Consider the following 17,389-nt stretch of genomic DNA (forward strand, 5'->3'; position numbering starts at 1 on the left):
TGCAGGTTTTAGTTGTGTTTTCTATTAAGTAACAGATTTGCTTAGCAAGTAAATAAAGATCCATTTTACTTAGTGATAATATTTGCTACCATTAACTGAAGTTTTTTTGTGCAGTGTGTGAGTGTTTTAATATCTGATGTCACCTGCTCATTGAGTGTTTAATTTAAGTGAGGGGAGGTCACAGGGTTTCTCTTTCTTTTAAAGGTAGACAATGGTTCTCTTCACAACTCTGGTGTTTAGTCATTTTACATTAACGATGAGAATTAAATTCTCAAATGTGTGCATTAGGCCTCTGCTAAGTTTTAATGGCTGTTGAAATTATGTACATAAATTCACAGAGTATCTTAATGTTTTCCCATACCTTGGGGAGCAGACTGAAACTCGAGTGTAGATCTGGGCTCTGGATTTTTTTTTCTTCTAAATAAACTTTCTTTTTATATCTTCTATGCAGACATCAAAGTAAAGGAACAATCACTGGAAAATCTAATGAGGCAAGTTGCCCCTTTGTTTAAGAAGCAAATGATTGTGATATTCTCATATCCACTCTGGAGATTCTACATTTACCAAATTTGATATATGAATCACCCATTTTGGCACATATTAGGCGGGAAGGAAGCAGTTGGGGGGAGATTTAGCGGCCCGGTAACCTGGAAGTACAGGTTTCCTGGAGGTCCTACCAAATGTAATGGCAGGACCCAATTTAAATTTTTTGAATCGGTTTCGCGGCTGCAGCCAGCCGGATTGAGAGGCTGTCTGACTGTTGGGCGGGTAGGCCTGTGACTCTCGGCTGCAGCTGGGATAGGACATCAAGAGGGGGTCGTTCATTGGGAGGGAAGTGGGGGGGGGGGGGGGTTCCGATCGCAGGATAGTTTACAGGTAAGCTTGGGAGCTCTGCTCCTGCTCCTCCTGGCTCACAAGCAGTGCTAGAAAGGCACTTTACTCTTCCATCTAGGCGTTCTCGCCTCTCTTCAGCTGCTGGGTTTCACGAGGTCTGGGAAACTCATGCAACCAGCGTTAAATTTAAAACAGGTAAAATGTGAGGCATGCAGCCTCATTAAAGTGTTTAAATTCGGAACCCGCCACTGGAGAGCAGCTTAGTTGCCCGTTCCCCAATCCGCCTCCTTTAAAACTGGAAGTGTAGACAGGCTGGGATCGGGTTTCCAATGTTTTATTTAACCCACCCTGCCTTCCCCCGGGGTGGGGTGGGGGGATTAAATTACCCCCATTGTGTCTGTAGTATAATATATTCACTATTACAGTTGGTCATTAGAAACTGAACATGAATTTTAAAAAGTATTTTGCTAAACCTCACGGATGCAAAGAAAATCAGTTTTCCTTGTCAGGAAATGTGGTCATAAGTTAAGTTAGACAAGTAATGCCCAGTAGATTCATACTCAAGCTAAATTCAACTATCTGTTTTCAAATTCTCATTTAAAATAGAAATCCCAGACAAACTGGAAAACATCCAGTGAGAAACATCTGAAATTTATATTTCAATTGTGTTTATTTTGGATGACTATCTTGTTAGCTTGCATTTTGACTTGGATCTTGTAGTGTATGTACCCGTCTACCTTTAAGAGAACTATTGTATGTAACCGTTCACCTTTAAGAGAACTATTTTAGGTGTGGCACTACTTTGTTTGGCTTCTGTATACTGTAATACCGACGGTGACCACACCAGTATATAAGTGTTGTGTCAGGATTTATTGGGCAGATTCGCCCTGACCTTCGAATAGTAAAGTCCTGTTTTAAGTTACTCTTGGAGTCTGTGTATTAATTAACTAAACAACCCACAGACTTTACAGTGGCGACGAGTCCGATCGTACCCTGCGGCAACAATACTTCCGAAGCAGTTAACGAGCGTCGAGAAGAGGCAACCGCCCTCGTCGTTCTGCTGGGAGAAAACTCGAGGCTGCAGAACTAGAAAGGAGGAAGAATTTAGAGACAAAGACTTCCATCAGCAACAGGCACTGACTGTCCCTTCTGCCACGGTGAGGAGTGAGCCGATCAGCACGAGAAGCAAGGCGGCCACGGCGACTGTGAGTAAGGGAAAGTAAAAAGAATAACCGGAGGATAAGGGCGGTGCACTCGACCACGGTCGAGGGGGAAAGGAGCCGGACAGAAGTCGGGTCCAGAGGCGCTGAGACTGGGGCAGCGTGGAGCAAGGAAGCCGCGGTACAGACAGGCTGGGGACGCAACGGCGTCGTGAGACAGCTAGACCGCGACCGGCGAAAAAGGCCGGGCAGCGACCGAAGCCACGAAGCGCTGCGACCAGGAACGTAGGCGCGGGAAGAGATAAACTCAGCCGCAGCCGGGGAGGGAAGCACCGGACTGCGAGAGGGCTGGGAGGCGCGATTGGGAGCCGAGCGAGCGGGAGAGGCAGAGCCGACCAAGGGAGACTGAGCAAGAGCCAGTCCAGCGGCTGAAACTGTTCTCCGTCAACGGGGTGTACCCAGCGCCGGTAGAGCCGAGCGAGCGGGAGAGAGACAGAGCCCGAGCAAGGGGAACTGAGCGAGAGCCAGCCCAGCGGCTGAAACTGTTCTCTGTCAACGGGGTGTACCCAGCGCCGGTAGAGCCGAGCGAGCGGGAGAGAGACAGAGCCCGAGCAAGGGGAACTGAGCGAGAGCCAGCCCAGCGGCTGAAACTGTTCGCCGTCAACTGGGTGTACCCAGCGCCGGTTGCCCTGCCGAGAAAAGGGAAAGCACTGAAGCCGACGCGCAGGCTGTGAACCTGAAAGCCAGCGGCCGTCGCCCGTGGGGAAAGTGTACCCCTCCCGCCAGGGAAGAAACGCGGGAAGCCGCCATTAGGCGAGGAAGAAGACAGAAGATAAGCGCGGGAAACCGCCATTTTCGCGGGAACCGCCATCTTGGGGAAAAAAAAGAAAATTTAAAGAAATAATCCGTGGTGTTGTCAGGAAGAGAGGAAGATGCCTACGCGTGGTAACATCAACGATTTTAATTCCGAGGTAGAAGACTGGACCACGTATGTGGAACGCATTGAGATCTATGGTGAGGCCAATAAAATAGAAGAAGATGACAAAGCTATAACCTTGCTAAACTCGATGGGCGCGAAGACATACGGGCTCTTGAAGCATCTACTAGCACCAGCTAAACCGGCAGATCAGACTTTCGATGATATTGTGACTGTTCTGAAGGATCACTTGAACCCCACACCGTTGATGTTGGCGGAACGATTCAAATTCTATGCGAGAACACAACGGAAAGACGAAAGCAACGCAGAATACTTGGTCGAACTGCGTAGACTAGCGAAATACTGCCAGTTTGGAGGGAATCTGACAGAGGCATTGCGAGACAAGTTTGTGTGCGGATTGGCAAAGGAAGGAACGCAAAAGCGACTACTCGAAGAGAACGACCTTACACTTGACAGGGCTGTCCTTATTGCAGCATCGCACGAAGCCGCAGCGAAGGGAGCTGCGGAAATGCAGCTAAAGACAGCGGCACTCAGTGTGGATCAAATTACCTCGACAACAACAAAATGCTATCGTTGTGGGAAGACAACACACGACCAGAACCAATGCTGGTTTAAGAACCAGGAATGTAGGAAATGTGGCAAACTGGGTCACATAGCTAAGGTATGCCGGTCAGGGAAGAAGACCAACAACCAAAGGACCAACAGCCAAAGGAAGCCATCACAGGAAAAGTACAACAAGGTACACAAGGTGGCTGAGAAGAGTTCAGACGAACAGAATTCGGACTCAGACCCAAACGGCCAGGAGCTGGGTAGTCTGAGAATTCACAATGTGAGTAAGGAAGCTGACCTACAAACTATCTGGGTCATGCTAAAAATAGCTGGAGTCCAAGTGAAAATGGAGTTGGACACTGGATCAGCTCTATCAGTCATAAATCGAAGGGATTACCACCAGCTATTCTCACATATACCCTTAAGGGATACCAAGTTCGTATTGCAGACATACACGGGGCATAAAGTATACCCCATGGGAAAGATAAGAGTCAAGGTGAGAGATAGGGGTAAAGAACACCCACGAATGAACTTATACGTACTACATGAGGGAGGACCACCACTTCTAGGATGGGAGTGGATCAAGAAAATAGACATGGAATGGCACTATCTAAAAGCCATAACGAGTGAGGACTCGGTGCAGACAATCAGCTCAGATTCTGAATCGGATGACGATAAGGCCAACCCAAATGTGAAAGACAAGGCTAAAATGGACTTGCCGACTAAGGTTGGAAAAACGAAGGCATGCAGAAAGGCTTATGCTCCAGAGAAGAACAAAGCTTCAGAACAGATCTCCACCGAACAACGACAACATAGTTTGACAGAGAATTCTGAGTCTGTTCAGTTTAAGGACATATCCATGACGGAAGAACACCGAGCTCGGACTCAACTTTATTTCAAATTACGACAACAATTAGAACAATTGAGTTACCGTCTCGTACAAGAGATGAAAACAATGAAAAAGTTCTATGACACCGAATGGGAGAATCTGGAAAGACAACAGGAGCAGCTAGCTCAAGCAGAGAGCGACCATAGAGCCATCGTGACCAATCACCGATCACATCTCCCTTATGATGTTCAGGAGTTAGAATATTTGCAGAACGAAGCAAATGAAGAGGAATCTTCAGGAAGCCAGGATTTTATTCCAGTTCTTCTCTACGACTCCTTACAAGCAGAGTTTGAGAAGTTGAAGGAACAGTATGAACAGGCCCAGGCTACAATCCTGGAGGGGGTTAACTCGGCAACCTCCGAAAAGCTAGTTTCAGTGGAAGCATATGAGCAACTAAAGGTTGAACATGAACAAGAAGTCCAAAAGCTGCAGGAAATTCTTAATGAGCTCAAGGCCAAGACAGACTCATCGGTAGAAGTTCCATCCATAGATGAGAAATTAGAGGTGAAAGACATGGCAGAACATGAAAGTCAAGATGTCCAAGAACTCATAAAAATATTGAAGGAAACCCAAGACAAATATGAGGCGGCAATGACCGAGGTTCAACAACTTGAAGAACAGATTCAACTGGGAATTCTTTCAGTGAAAGAAAAGGCAACTGTAAGAAACACAGAGACTGTAAGAATGGCCCCTGAACATGAGCTAGAGAGCATCAAGGCGCAACTTCTCCGAGCGCTTAAAGCCAAAGTACAAGAGGAAAAAAAGGTGAAAGCATTGGAGGAAAAGGTGGATGAAATGGAGAAGACTCTGATCCACAGGGTCCCCGTGGAAGAGTTAACGGTCAGCCAACTCCTTCATATGCTGAGAGACAAGACTCTGCAATGGGAACCATTTGAACACGAACTTCAACCTTCAAAGGGAAGGAGTTCAGAGCTCTCAAAAGTTATGGAAATAGCTGAGGTTGCAACACAGATTTTACTGGGATGCCGAAAGTACGCTGAATCACGTCAATGTGAACTACAGAATGTTGAAACAGCTGCTCCAGTAGAAGGATTGAATAGCCCGATCAATCAATCCCCGATGGAAGGGGAAGTATTGAAATCACAAATGAGGTCATTAGTGAAGGATTGGCAGGAAACCCAGGAAGAGCGGGATGAATATGAACGCATGAAGAAGTCTCTTCAGGAAAGATGTCTAGGAAGGGAACAACAGTCGGCTAACGTCCAGTTGGGTAAGGAAGAAGTAGCAGGCCCTCTCGCTAGACTAGCTCAGGACGACACCGAATATTACCATGACCTGTTGAGTGACACGGAATATTACGATGACTTGGTCTGCCCAGCTTGTGATGAAAACTCCCAAAGTGCAGAAATCAGGATGAAGCACTTAAAGTCTAAGGAACATAGGGAGATGGTGGCGCTACAGCTGGCAGCGGATAAGGGAGCCCCGAGAGTCTCCAAGAAGCAGAAAAGAAAAAGACGAAGCAGAAGACGATAACCATCTAAATCATTATCACTTCTATCAGAAGGGGGCCAAATCAGTTGGAAAGTAGGAAAAATTACCAAGGCAGTCCAGCTGTTTGTAAAAGTCAGCACTGCTGGTTCAGCAGGACGGAAGTTCAAGCTGTTAAGCCAAGGGAAAGACTATTGGATGAGTCACGCTAGAAATGTGAACCGGCTACACCACAGAGATGTTGTTCGGACCGAGTCAAGACCAGAGACTGAATCTGTGAACTGTTCCCGCAGAGACTGAATCTGTGAACTGTTTCCCGCAGAGACTATATCTGTGAATTGTTTTACATGAAGTTGATTATATGTTATGTTTAATGGGGAATAAGTATGTTGTAAGCTAAAAAGGGAGGATTGTAGTGTATGTACCCGTCTACCTTTAAGAGAACTATTGTATGTAACCGTTCACCTTTAAGAGAACTATTTTAGGTGTGGCACTACTTTGTTTGGCTTCTGTATACTGTAATACCGACGGTGACCACACCAGTATATAAGTGTTGTGTCAGGATTTATTGGGCAGATTCGCCCTGACCTTCGAATAGTAAAGTCCTGTTTTAAGTTACTCTTGGAGTCTGTGTATTAATTAACTAAACAACCCACAGACTTTACAGATCTAGTCCTTCAAACAAAGAATGATGCATCAGTTTAAGTGTTCATTACAAATTACATTCAAATCTGTAGCAAAATTATAACATCTTAACTGGACAGAAGCAACCGTTTTTAAACTATTTAATAATAAAGCCATTGTATCACATTATAAGAAATATTTAACTGTAGCTGTAATTGTATAATTAAGACCAGCTGATAAATATTTGGTTCCTTTTGTGTAACAACATTTTATTTTTCCCCACTTCCCTGCAAGTCTTTTTCCCCTTTCCCCTCTTCCGAAGGGAGTAATTCATCATGGGTTATGGTTCCATGGGGACTAGTGGTCCACTGGTGCCTTGCCTGAGTGGCCAGTTTTCTTATGGAGAATGGTGGTGAGGTAATCACAGCCCAGCTCAATCATACTCTTTCATTTGTTTCCCCCTTCTACTCTAGCCAGGCTCTCTAGGCCCTCCACTGTCACCCCAGCTGAGATTGGCTAACTCAACATGGACTAGGGATTGAATCTGGGACCTTTCTAGCCTACATGGCTCAGTATCATACCATGCATTTCCCAGCAAGCTGTCGGAGAGATGTAACACCATTCATTTCTAACATAAATTGGTTGGGAAACATTGGTATATAAAATTACAGCTTTACTGCTGAAGTTCAGAAGCGAATGATGAGACGGGGCCAGTCATTTTTTTACGTGTTGTTCGTTGTTTGACGTTTACCTGTAAATTTGATTATTTGTCTAAGTATCTCACCTGATAAATTCCATTGTTCAATTTTCATTGAACTGTAAAGTTCATATTTCCTCTTCCTTAATACTATGTTCTAGCGGTATGTTTTATCTTTTATTTGTGACACCTATTTTGTAACCAGGTTAGTTTAGTTATGTCTTAAAGCCAAGTACAGTATCTTGTATCTTGTAATATTTCCTATATAAGCCTTTTTAAACCAAGGTGGATATGTTTTGAAAAAAAATCTGATTCTTTAAACAAATTTATCTTTTTTTTTTAAAAAAAAGAGCAAAAGTTTAAATCAACCAAAATACTCCTCTTTGACTTCGAAGTGAACAAGAGAAACTGCTATTCTCCTGCCGTGATTTTTTTTCATAACTTTTTATTGGTTTAGATGAGATGAATGAAGGGGGATGGAGTTTTAATTGAGTAAAGGAAGGGATTTTAATGGTGAATATTTATTGACAGGGGAAAGAAAGTCTTTGAGCCTCCCAGGTTTATGTCTGTAAATGAAGCTGCAGAACAGCTGCTGGAGATCATTGAAAACCGAAGAGATAAAGGAGAGGAGCTAGGTGAGTATAACTTCTTCTGCGTTTATAACTGAGCTTGTACAGGGTCCCACCTTTGTTAGTGAAGTTAAAAAGACGCTTACTCGTTGCAGCTGGAGTGTGGTCGAAGAGCAATTAAAGACACCCTTCAGGGACATCAGTACTAGCTACAGTTTGTATTATGATCTCTTTCTTTCAATGTGTTGTGTCTAATTACCCTGTAATGTAACAAAATTCCCTACACCCTATGGTAAGTTTGGGTTGTTTTAGATTTTGAATGTCACAGTCCAAACTCTGTGGAATTGTAGTTCCATAATTGACTTTGGGTATTTTTACTTGGGTCTTGATACAGTTGGGCAGTATTAACCTTTTGAACACTTTATTAGTTTTCAAAATATGCATGTCAAAATGTAGGTCAAAATAAGGGAAAGAAAGGAACTTAAATCATCATCACTATCATCCATAGAATCATTGCTCCAAGAGGTCTGGCAGTGCAGCTGTATTTCCACACCATCCATCTACCTCCTTTCTGTCCTTATCCCCTTAAGAAGCAATAACAGCTTGCATTTATATAGCACCTTTAATGTAACAAAACATCTCAAGGTGCCTCACAGTTGGGAGAAATAGGAGGGAGCCCAGGGGAATTGACCAAAGGTGCTATCAAAGGGGTAGATTTTAAGGAGGATTTTGAAGGTGAGGAGACATGTTGCAAGACAAAGGGATTTAAGAGCATAAAAAATAGGAGCAGGCGTAGGCCAGACGGCCCCTCAGGCCTGCTCCACCATTCAATAAGATCATTGATGAACTTTTACATCAACTCCCTTTTCCCACATCCCTTGATTCCCTTCGTGCCCAAAAATCTATCGATCTAAGTCTTGAATATACTCAACAGCTGAGCATCCACAGCCCTCTGGGGTAGAGAATTCCAAAGATTCACAACCCTCTGAGTAAAGAAATTTCTCCTTATCTCAGTCCTAAAAGGTCGATCCGTTATCCTGAGACTATGACCCCAGTTCTAGATTCTCCAGTCAAGGGAAACAGGCTCTCAGCATCTACCCTGTGAAGCCCTCTAAGAATTTTATACATTTCAATGAGATCACCCTCATTCTTCTGAACTCCAGATAATTTACAACAACAACAACACCTTGTATTTAGGTCCATTCTAGTCAATCTCTCCTCGTAGGACAGCCCTCTCATCCCAGGAATCAATCTAGTGAACCTTCGTTTTACCCCCTCTAAGGCATGTATATTCTTCCTTAGGTCAGGCGACCAAAACTACATAGTACCCCAGGTATGGTCTCACCAAACCCTGTATAATTGCAGCAAGACTTCCTTACTCTTATACTGCAGCCCCCTTGCAATAAAGGATGACATACCATTTGTCTTCTTAATTGCTTGCTGTACCTGCATGTTGACTTTCTGTGATTCATGTACAAGGACACCGAAATCCCTCTGAATCCCAACATTTACTCGTCTCTTACCTTTTTAAAAAATATTCTGCTTTTCCATTCTTCATACCAAAGTGGATAATTTCACATTTCCCCACATTATACTCCATCTGCCACCTTGCCTAATCACTTAACCAGTGTATATCCCTTTGCAGCCTCTTTACGTCCTCCTCACAGCTTACTTTCCCACCTAGCTTTGTATCATCAGCAAACTTGGATACATTGCACTCGGTCCCCTCACCTAAGTCATGATATAGATTGTAAATAGCTGAGGCCCAAGCACTAATCCTTGCAGCACTCCACTAGTTACACCCTGCCAACCTGAAAATGACCCGTTTATTCCTACTCTCTGTTTTCTGTCTGTTAACCAAACCTCAATTGGTTCCTTTTCTGTCCATTAACCAGTCCTCCTTAAGGAGGTGGTTCCAAAGTGCACGAGTAAGATGGCTGAAGGCTTTGCCACTAGTGGTAGTGGAGCAGTAAAGCTGACCCCATGCTTCTGGATAATGTTGCCAGGGGTGATATATAGATAAGGAATAGGAGGGGGCAAGAATGGAACTTGGGGTGTCACCAGAGGTGACTGAGCACAGGAGGAGAAATCATTGCAGTAGGTGTGTTGGCATTGCTGAGACAGTTAGAAATGGAACCATAAAATGGCAATCTGACAGAGGCGAGGTGGTGAAGTTGACTGGTATGATTAACCATGTCAAAGGCTGCAGGAAGGTGGAGGAGGAATAACACATCGTGGTCATAGTCACACAGAATGTTGTTGGTGACTCTGACCAGGTGGTGCTGAATTGAAGGGATTCAAATGGGGATTAGCAAGAGAGGTGGACATGGAATTGGTGGCAGAGAGGAAAGGGAGGTTGGAGATGTGGCGCAAGTTACAGATGTGAGAAAGGTCAAGAATAGGGTTTTTAAAGTAGAGGCATAATAACAGAGTTTCAAGGTGGGGGTAACAATCCCTGAGGAGAGTAAACAGTTGACAATAACGGGGAACATGGGCTGGGGAGGGGTAGTTGAGTGGTCAGGAACTGAGTCAGAGGGTCTAATGAGGAGCTGTATCTCATGGAAGAGATGAGTCTGGTGAGGGATGGAGTGGAGACTGGAGCGAGATTATAAACCATAGAATATTGTGAGATCAAATCTGGGGTAGGCGTGTGCTAGGAGTGGAGGAAGCTTAGGAAATTGACTGGAAAACTTCAGTTATGCACCCACAAAATAGACTATTTTGATAAAACTATCAAGTAAAAGGGAAAATTAGCATAGGAGGAATTCTTTTCAAAATATTTCCACCCTGCCCCATTTCATGTAATGGTAAAATATATTCCCCACTTATGCTTCCTTGATGACTTAGAAGGTAAATATACTGTTTTGTGTGTACTGAGTTCATACAATCCTGTGCTCGATTTTTGACGACCCCTGGTCTGCTCTGCGTTAACTGATTTCACTACTAAAGGAGCATACTGTTTGGAAAGTCATATGTCAAGTGTCATATGTGGATTACCATGTGACTTGCACCCCAGCAAGGAAGCCAGGCAATTAGCCTGCTCCCTGCACTTCCAGCAAAGAAGGTGCCCAAACCTCGACCAACTCCAGTATCACTGTAACTTTTCATGAGAAGGTACACTAGAGTGCCGTTGATATTTTGCTCCCTGAATCTTTTTCCCCCAATGTACAAAAATGCCTTGATTCTTGATTCTGCACCTTCCCAATAGTATATTTGAGATCAGAAATTAGCTACTTGGGCAATCACAAATAAAACCCCTTACTCTACTCCTAGGTTTGGTACATCAATGCCATCAGACCTGTATTTCCAGGTTTTGCAGTCTTAAACCAAACCACTTATTTGAAAACCAGTACTTCCTGACCCATTTACTTGTGGGGGATTGTGTCAGCCTTGGCTCAGTGGTAGCACTCTTTCCTCTGAGTCAGAAGGTTATTGGTTCGAGCCCCATTCCAAGACTTGAACTCATAGTCTAGGCTGATAATTCAGTGAGGTACTAACACAATGCTGCACTGTCAGAGATGCCATCTTTTGGAGGAAACGGTAAACCAAGACCCCATCTGTCCTCAGGAAGACGTAAAAGATCCCATGGCAGTATTCAAACAGCAGGGGAGTTCTCCCGGGATCCTGGCTGCTCATTGGCATCCAGGCCCAGCTTTATCAATTCTATTGCTTGCTGCAGTGCACCCAGTATAGACCCAACATTAACATGTTCCTGCAAGACTTTGTGAAAGTAAATAAGGACATTTTTGCATTAATTGTTGATGTATTTCTTTGTATACATTATCACAGAGAGAAATACAGAAACTGGGAAGAAATAATATTCTTTGATTTTTTTTGAAGAATCTTCGGATGTGGGTGGCCACAAATACTGCCCATCCCCATTTGCCTTGAGGGCTTTAAGAGTCAACCATGTAGTGTGGGACTGGAGTCACCTGTAGGCTAGGCCACGTAAGGGTGTCAGGTTCCTGAATGACGTGAACCTGTTGGGTTTTTATGACAATCCAGCATCTTTCATTGTTATTTCATCTGGTGCCAGTCCACAAACCACCAGATTTTAATGAATTAAATTTCCCATGGTGGGATTTCAACTCACACCCTCTGGATTACTAGTCCAATACTATACTACCATACCCTATCAGACTTTATGATCCAGTTACACAGACTAATAATTCTAAAAAGCAATGTGGAGGATAGACTGCATGTATTTCAATGAAGGTTAATTCTTTACATAGCCTGCTTAATTGGATAATAATGTTTCTGACCTATGCATTTAAATTGGAGATCCTGTGTTCAAATATCTGTCTCTAAGATGCATTTAAAAATTCCTGTAACTCTGTATGTAGAAATCTATTTTTATCTGTCAGATATCTCTACTCAGCCCGGTACCTCTTCAAACCAAGACTGGAGTAAATATTGCACACTTTACATTAACAATTCAACCATAACTGCACAGCAGATTTTCCAGTTGAATACCCTTACACCTCATTAAGATAATGTTAAATGCTCTAAATACACTTGGTTGCCTTCTGTAAATTGGACCAGGGCTCATGTACAAACAGTCAAACTCAACAAATGTCCACTAATAAAGCAAACATTGCATCTTTATTTGCAATTCACAGGAAACATGTTCAACCTCCCTGTTTCCCCCCCACTTCCCCAGTCCACCAAGCTCAGTCTCCAGTGTTGTGTCTATTTAAGGTCAAAGTAATATATTGGGTTTGTAATTCCACCCAATTGCTCTGAGCATTACATATATTTTGTGTCCCTACAGTCTTTGACCTCTTGGGAAGTGATGCAAGTATATTTGTACCTCCAAGTTTGGTAATTGATTTGGTAACTGATGTAATGATTAACTCTGTGATTTGCATGTGATGGAGGATTACAGCCATAAACTCCTGTTGTGATGCTGATCACAAACTAAATCAACTGATCTTGCATTGTTTTCCCAAAATGCAACCTTTAGCTGAAACCTGCTGAGCAGGTCACAGGCAGAAAACGTGAGTATCTGGTACTTTGTCTCTGTATGAGCAGAGACTAAAAATCAAATACATATACTTTTCTGCATTAATACAGTGTGTATCTAAAATATAAATTATGTGGAGTATGAATTCCTTATAGCTTTTACATTAAGTGTAAGAAGTTATTTGTTTGTGTTATATAATTAAGCCACAAACCTGCGCTCATTCTTACTTTGAAAATGAGTGTTTCAATTATCCCTTCCTGTTTTTTCTATAATACATTTACCAAGAATATTTCCTCCATCAGTAGATGTTGATTACAAAGCAAAAAGTAAGAACTTGACTAGATTTCCAGTGTGTCAGCCTTGGCTTAGTAGTAGCACTCTCTTCTCCCCCTGCCTGCCCTGAGTCAGAAGGTCACGGTTCAAACTCCACTCCTGAGACATATAATTTAGGCTGACACTCCAGTGCAGTACCAAGGGAGTGCTGCACTGTCGGAGGTGCCCGTCTTTCAGATGAGACGTTAAACCGAGACCCTGTCTGCCCCCTCAGGTGGACGTAAAAGATCCCATGGCACTTTTTGAAGAAGAGCATTGGAGTTCTCCTAGTGTCCCGGCCAATATTTAACCTTCAACCAACATCACTAAAACAGATTATCTGATCATTAATCGCATTGATGTTTGTGGGACTTGCTGTGTGCAGATTGCCTGCCGCATTTCCCTACGTGACAGCACTTCAAAAATACTTCATAGGTTGAGGTCATGAAAGACGCTGTATAAATTCAAGTTCTTTGTTTTCTTTCCAGAGTTTACCCTATCTTGCTGTAGGAGGTAAATTTCCCTTCCGGTGCATAAAACATGAGGCGGGGAGGAGGAGAGATTCCAATTGTTTGTCAGGCTATTAGTCCACAAACACTTTACTTCCCCCCCCTGAGCAACTTAAGAACACAAATTTGAACCATTTCCCCTCTCACTGGCTGCTGCTTTCTTTTAGGAAGCAGGCTTGCTCAGATAGGTCCCCATCCTGTTTGCTTATTTGTAAACACGGCTCCCCTCAGTAACCAGCTCTTGGCTGAATTTTCACCAAGCTTCCTGTGTGACCTGCCATCCACCTGGATTTCTTCAGAAACTGGGCACAATGGGAATTATCATTAGTGGGGATCAGCAACTCTTTGGTCAATAGCTTGTCATCTCAGTAATTTTAAAATCGGGCTTTAATTAGGCTTTCAACAAACTCAAGGGGCATTTTCCTCTCATTCTCTTTGAAAATGTACTTATGAGTTCCAATGGCTTAGTGGCTAAAGGTATTGCCTGATATACTAACCCAAGCAGGCCAGGAAAATCCCACTATCACCACCACCACGCAGACCTGTAGCTGCCAGTACCTCACCCTAATATTACACACCTCAAAATGCAGTGTCCAGACATAACTTAAAGTATGGAAGGCTGTATAATAGCTATATTTTTACTCCTGGGTGCTTTCCCACAGTTCCAGTGGGTATAATATGAAAAATTTCACATGTCTACCTTTAGACTTTACTGGAATCCTAGTGCCAACAACACTGATGATGCTGTCCTTTCACATCTGGTTCCCAGGACTAATGAGATGAACATCGCCTGGGGTTTGTTGGCTGGCTGTAAGGACATTGTGAATGAGTTTAGATAGTTAGTTTCTAAAACTGCCCTTAATTCAATGCAGCAGGACATAAATAGTTTGGGAAGTGCTGGTCAGAGGTTGAATTAAGGCAAGTTGTTGGGGCATTGTAGAGTGACCTTTACTTTGCATCTGTCCTGTACTTTACATAAGACCTGATGTAGGAGTGCTTAATGCGGACACTAAGAAACAAAAGGTGGAAAAGTGTTCAATATCTTGACACCAACAACCCTCATCTTGACTAAAAAGAGATTGCATTTATCTAATCCCAAAGTGCTTCACAGCTAATTAATTACTATTAATGTGCAGTCACTGTTGTTGTGACTAGCAGAAAAATCAGCAAAAAATCTATGCACATTCTATTTGGGTGCTTCAGAAATGATTCTCAAGTTAACTCTGTTAAGATATTTGTGAGTGGGGAGGTATCTTTCTCTGCTGTTTCACCCCTTTCTCTCCTGAAAATGTTGACTCTTTGCTGGAATCTGGTTCCACAGGCATAAAGCATTCTTCACTGCTTTATCTGAGTGGTCAATATATATGAGTCTTGACTTAGTGTTGGTAGAATATTTGACTGTAGTAACCATCATAGCAGAGTCCAATTCCACCAGCTTTCCTAATGCCACTGGGGGAGCACCTCGTAAGAGTAGTCAAGTTCGTAAGCTTTCTTTTAGGAAAGGCACTATGGGTTGATACTTGGGTGAGAAATGAATTCAAGACGATTATTGTGTTTGGCATGAAATTAGTCACCTTTATCGCATTTGGTCTGTAGTGCCATAGGAAAAGGAGGAGGCCATTCAGCCCTCGAGCCTATTCTGCCATATAATTAGATCATGGCTGATCTGTAGCTCAACTCCATTTCATAGGAGCTTCTGAGTCTGCATTGTCAGTATGTCATTGATATAAAAGTTGGCTGAATGGTTTCAGTGTTCTTTAATGCAGGATTAAGGGAGTGGTGAAGGAGATAAGAAGGACTGTTAATGCAGAGGGGCTTCTTGTAACTTTTCATGAGGGAATGAGCAGGTCACCGGAAGCGCTGTGCTATCAAATGATCTCTGGCACTGTGTTGGCTCTCCTGCTGCTTCACCCAAGTCTTCCTCATCAGATGATGACTGTTGCTATTGCTCTGCCTCCTCCAAATGCAATCCTTCTGGATTGCCATGTTTTGCAACATGGCGAACACTACAATGACGTGGGAGAGTTTGTGTGGGGCACATTGTAGGGAGCCACCAGATCTATCTAGGTACCTGAACCTTTGCTTCAAGAGCTCTATATTGTTCTCAATGATGTTCCTGATGGTCTCACGACTGTGGTTGTACCTTAGCTGTTCAGGTGTGGTAGGGGTTGTGGAGGGGTGTCATCATCAGCCATGTGTAGAGGGGGTATCCCTTGTCCCCAAGCAGCCATCCTCTTACATTCTGGAAGGGTGGAATAGTGGGGAGATGATTGAGTGTTATGGGATGAAAGCGTTGTGATAGCTGCCTGTGAAACCGGCACAGACTTGCATGATCCTTCTGCAGTGATCACAGACCAGCTGGACATTAATGGAGTGAAAGCCCTTCCTATTGACGAAAGCTGTTCGAGACAGGGAGAGCTGGAAGATGTCCCCAGTAGCACCCTGAAAGGAGCCCAAGGCAAAAAAGTTAAAGGCGGTGGTGACTTTGACAGCCACTGGCAAAGCATAGCCACCTGACCCAACAGGCAGCAGGCCTTATGCCAGAGATCAGCAACAACCTGCTTGGAGACGCACAACCTCCTCATGCACTGTTCCTCAGATCAGGAAAGTGACACTTGGTCTATAAACCCTGTAATCCTGCTGAGGCCGTCTCCCGCTCATCTGCTGTGTTCTAGCAGGCTACTTGCTGCTCTTCCTGGTTATTGAGGCTGCTGATGCTGCTATTGTTCGTATTGCTGCCCCTGTTCCTCCAACTATTTATCCATCCAAATCAATGAAGCTAGGATGGCTGTGAGTGCTTATTCAGAGTGAGTAAGGTAAAAATAAGCAGAAAAAAAGTAATCTCCAACCATGAAGATCCTTTGTACTGTACATCAAATAAGCACACAGTTCCCTATGAACTCAGTCCCTGCACCTGACTGCATCTTTAAATACTCCTCCAGTCAGCCTCTGGACCAATCCAGTGGGGATTTACTTAGCAGGTTGGCCGCTGGGCAGGACATCCAATTTTTCCAGTTAAAAATGTGTTACGGTCCTAATTACATCATAAAATCCTGATTTGCATGTATTAATGAGATGCCTGCCTGCTTCTGCCATCTAAAAAAAAACTCAGCAGTTAAATCAGCATTGAGTGGGAACAGGGCAGTTAGTGCACTGAAAGAATTTTAACGGCATGACCACCCCATTCATGCCGGGCAGGTTGGGTTAAAATCGGCACCTAGAAGTTCCGCTGTGTTCAGTGGTGAATATGCTTAATGCCTTTTACATGTCCAGATGTGTGATGCTGTTCTGTCTTTCTATAATGCAGCACTGACTGAAGAGACCATATGTATTGGACTGGCCAGAGTGGGTGCCAAAGACCAGAAAATTGCAGCTGCAACCCTACAGCAAATGGCGAAGGAGGATCTAGGTGGCCCTTTGCATTCCCTGATCATCACAGGCCACATGCATCCTATGGAAATCGAGATGCTTAAACTGTTTGCTGTGGACAATTCAAGTTTTAATAAACTTATAACACTTGATGGATCAACGTATTACTCATAGCAAAAAATAAAATGCAATTTCAAGTCTTAAGTTTTGTGTGTCCTTGGAAGTGGAGGAAAAACTGGACTGTCTAATAAGAGAAGTGATAACAGGCAGTTCTGCTGAAGGGTCTACATCTGAAACATCAACTGGTCTGTTGTCTCCACAGATGCTGACTGACCTCCTGAATATTTCCAGCATCTGCAGTTTTTTTTGTGCTTTGTGTTTATAAAAAGCAAATCCCTGAATAAATTAGTTTTGAGAATTATAAGGAGTTATAGTGGGATTCAATACTTAAGCTAAAAGCAGTTAATCAATCTCCTTTAGGATCAAGTAGGTAAAGACACTGGTCGGTGTAACACTAAGCCATACACA

The 17,389-nt window shown here is 43.4% G+C and overlaps 1 protein-coding gene across 1 annotated transcript in view; it reads left to right on the plus strand.

The window, feature by feature from the left end:
- Positions 1–17,065, plus strand: part of LOC147121921 (diphthine methyl ester synthase-like) — a 31,909-nt gene extending 14,844 nt beyond the window's left edge. Inside the window, exons 4-6 of the mRNA XM_085978055.1 lie at positions 452–491; positions 7,671–7,774; positions 16,800–17,065. Coding sequence (XP_085834181.1) covers positions 452–491; positions 7,671–7,774; positions 16,800–17,035 — 380 coding nt within the window. The 3' untranslated portion in view covers positions 17,036–17,065. The remainder of the gene's footprint in view (positions 1–451; positions 492–7,670; positions 7,775–16,799) is intronic.
- The last annotated feature ends 324 nt before the right edge of the window (positions 17,066–17,389 follow it).

The sequence above is a fragment of the Somniosus microcephalus genome, chromosome 3 (assembly GCF_052327205.1).
Source record: "Somniosus microcephalus isolate GS21.2 chromosome 3, FLI_Smic_1.0, whole genome shotgun sequence".
NCBI lineage: Eukaryota > Metazoa > Chordata > Chondrichthyes > Squaliformes > Somniosidae > Somniosus > Somniosus microcephalus.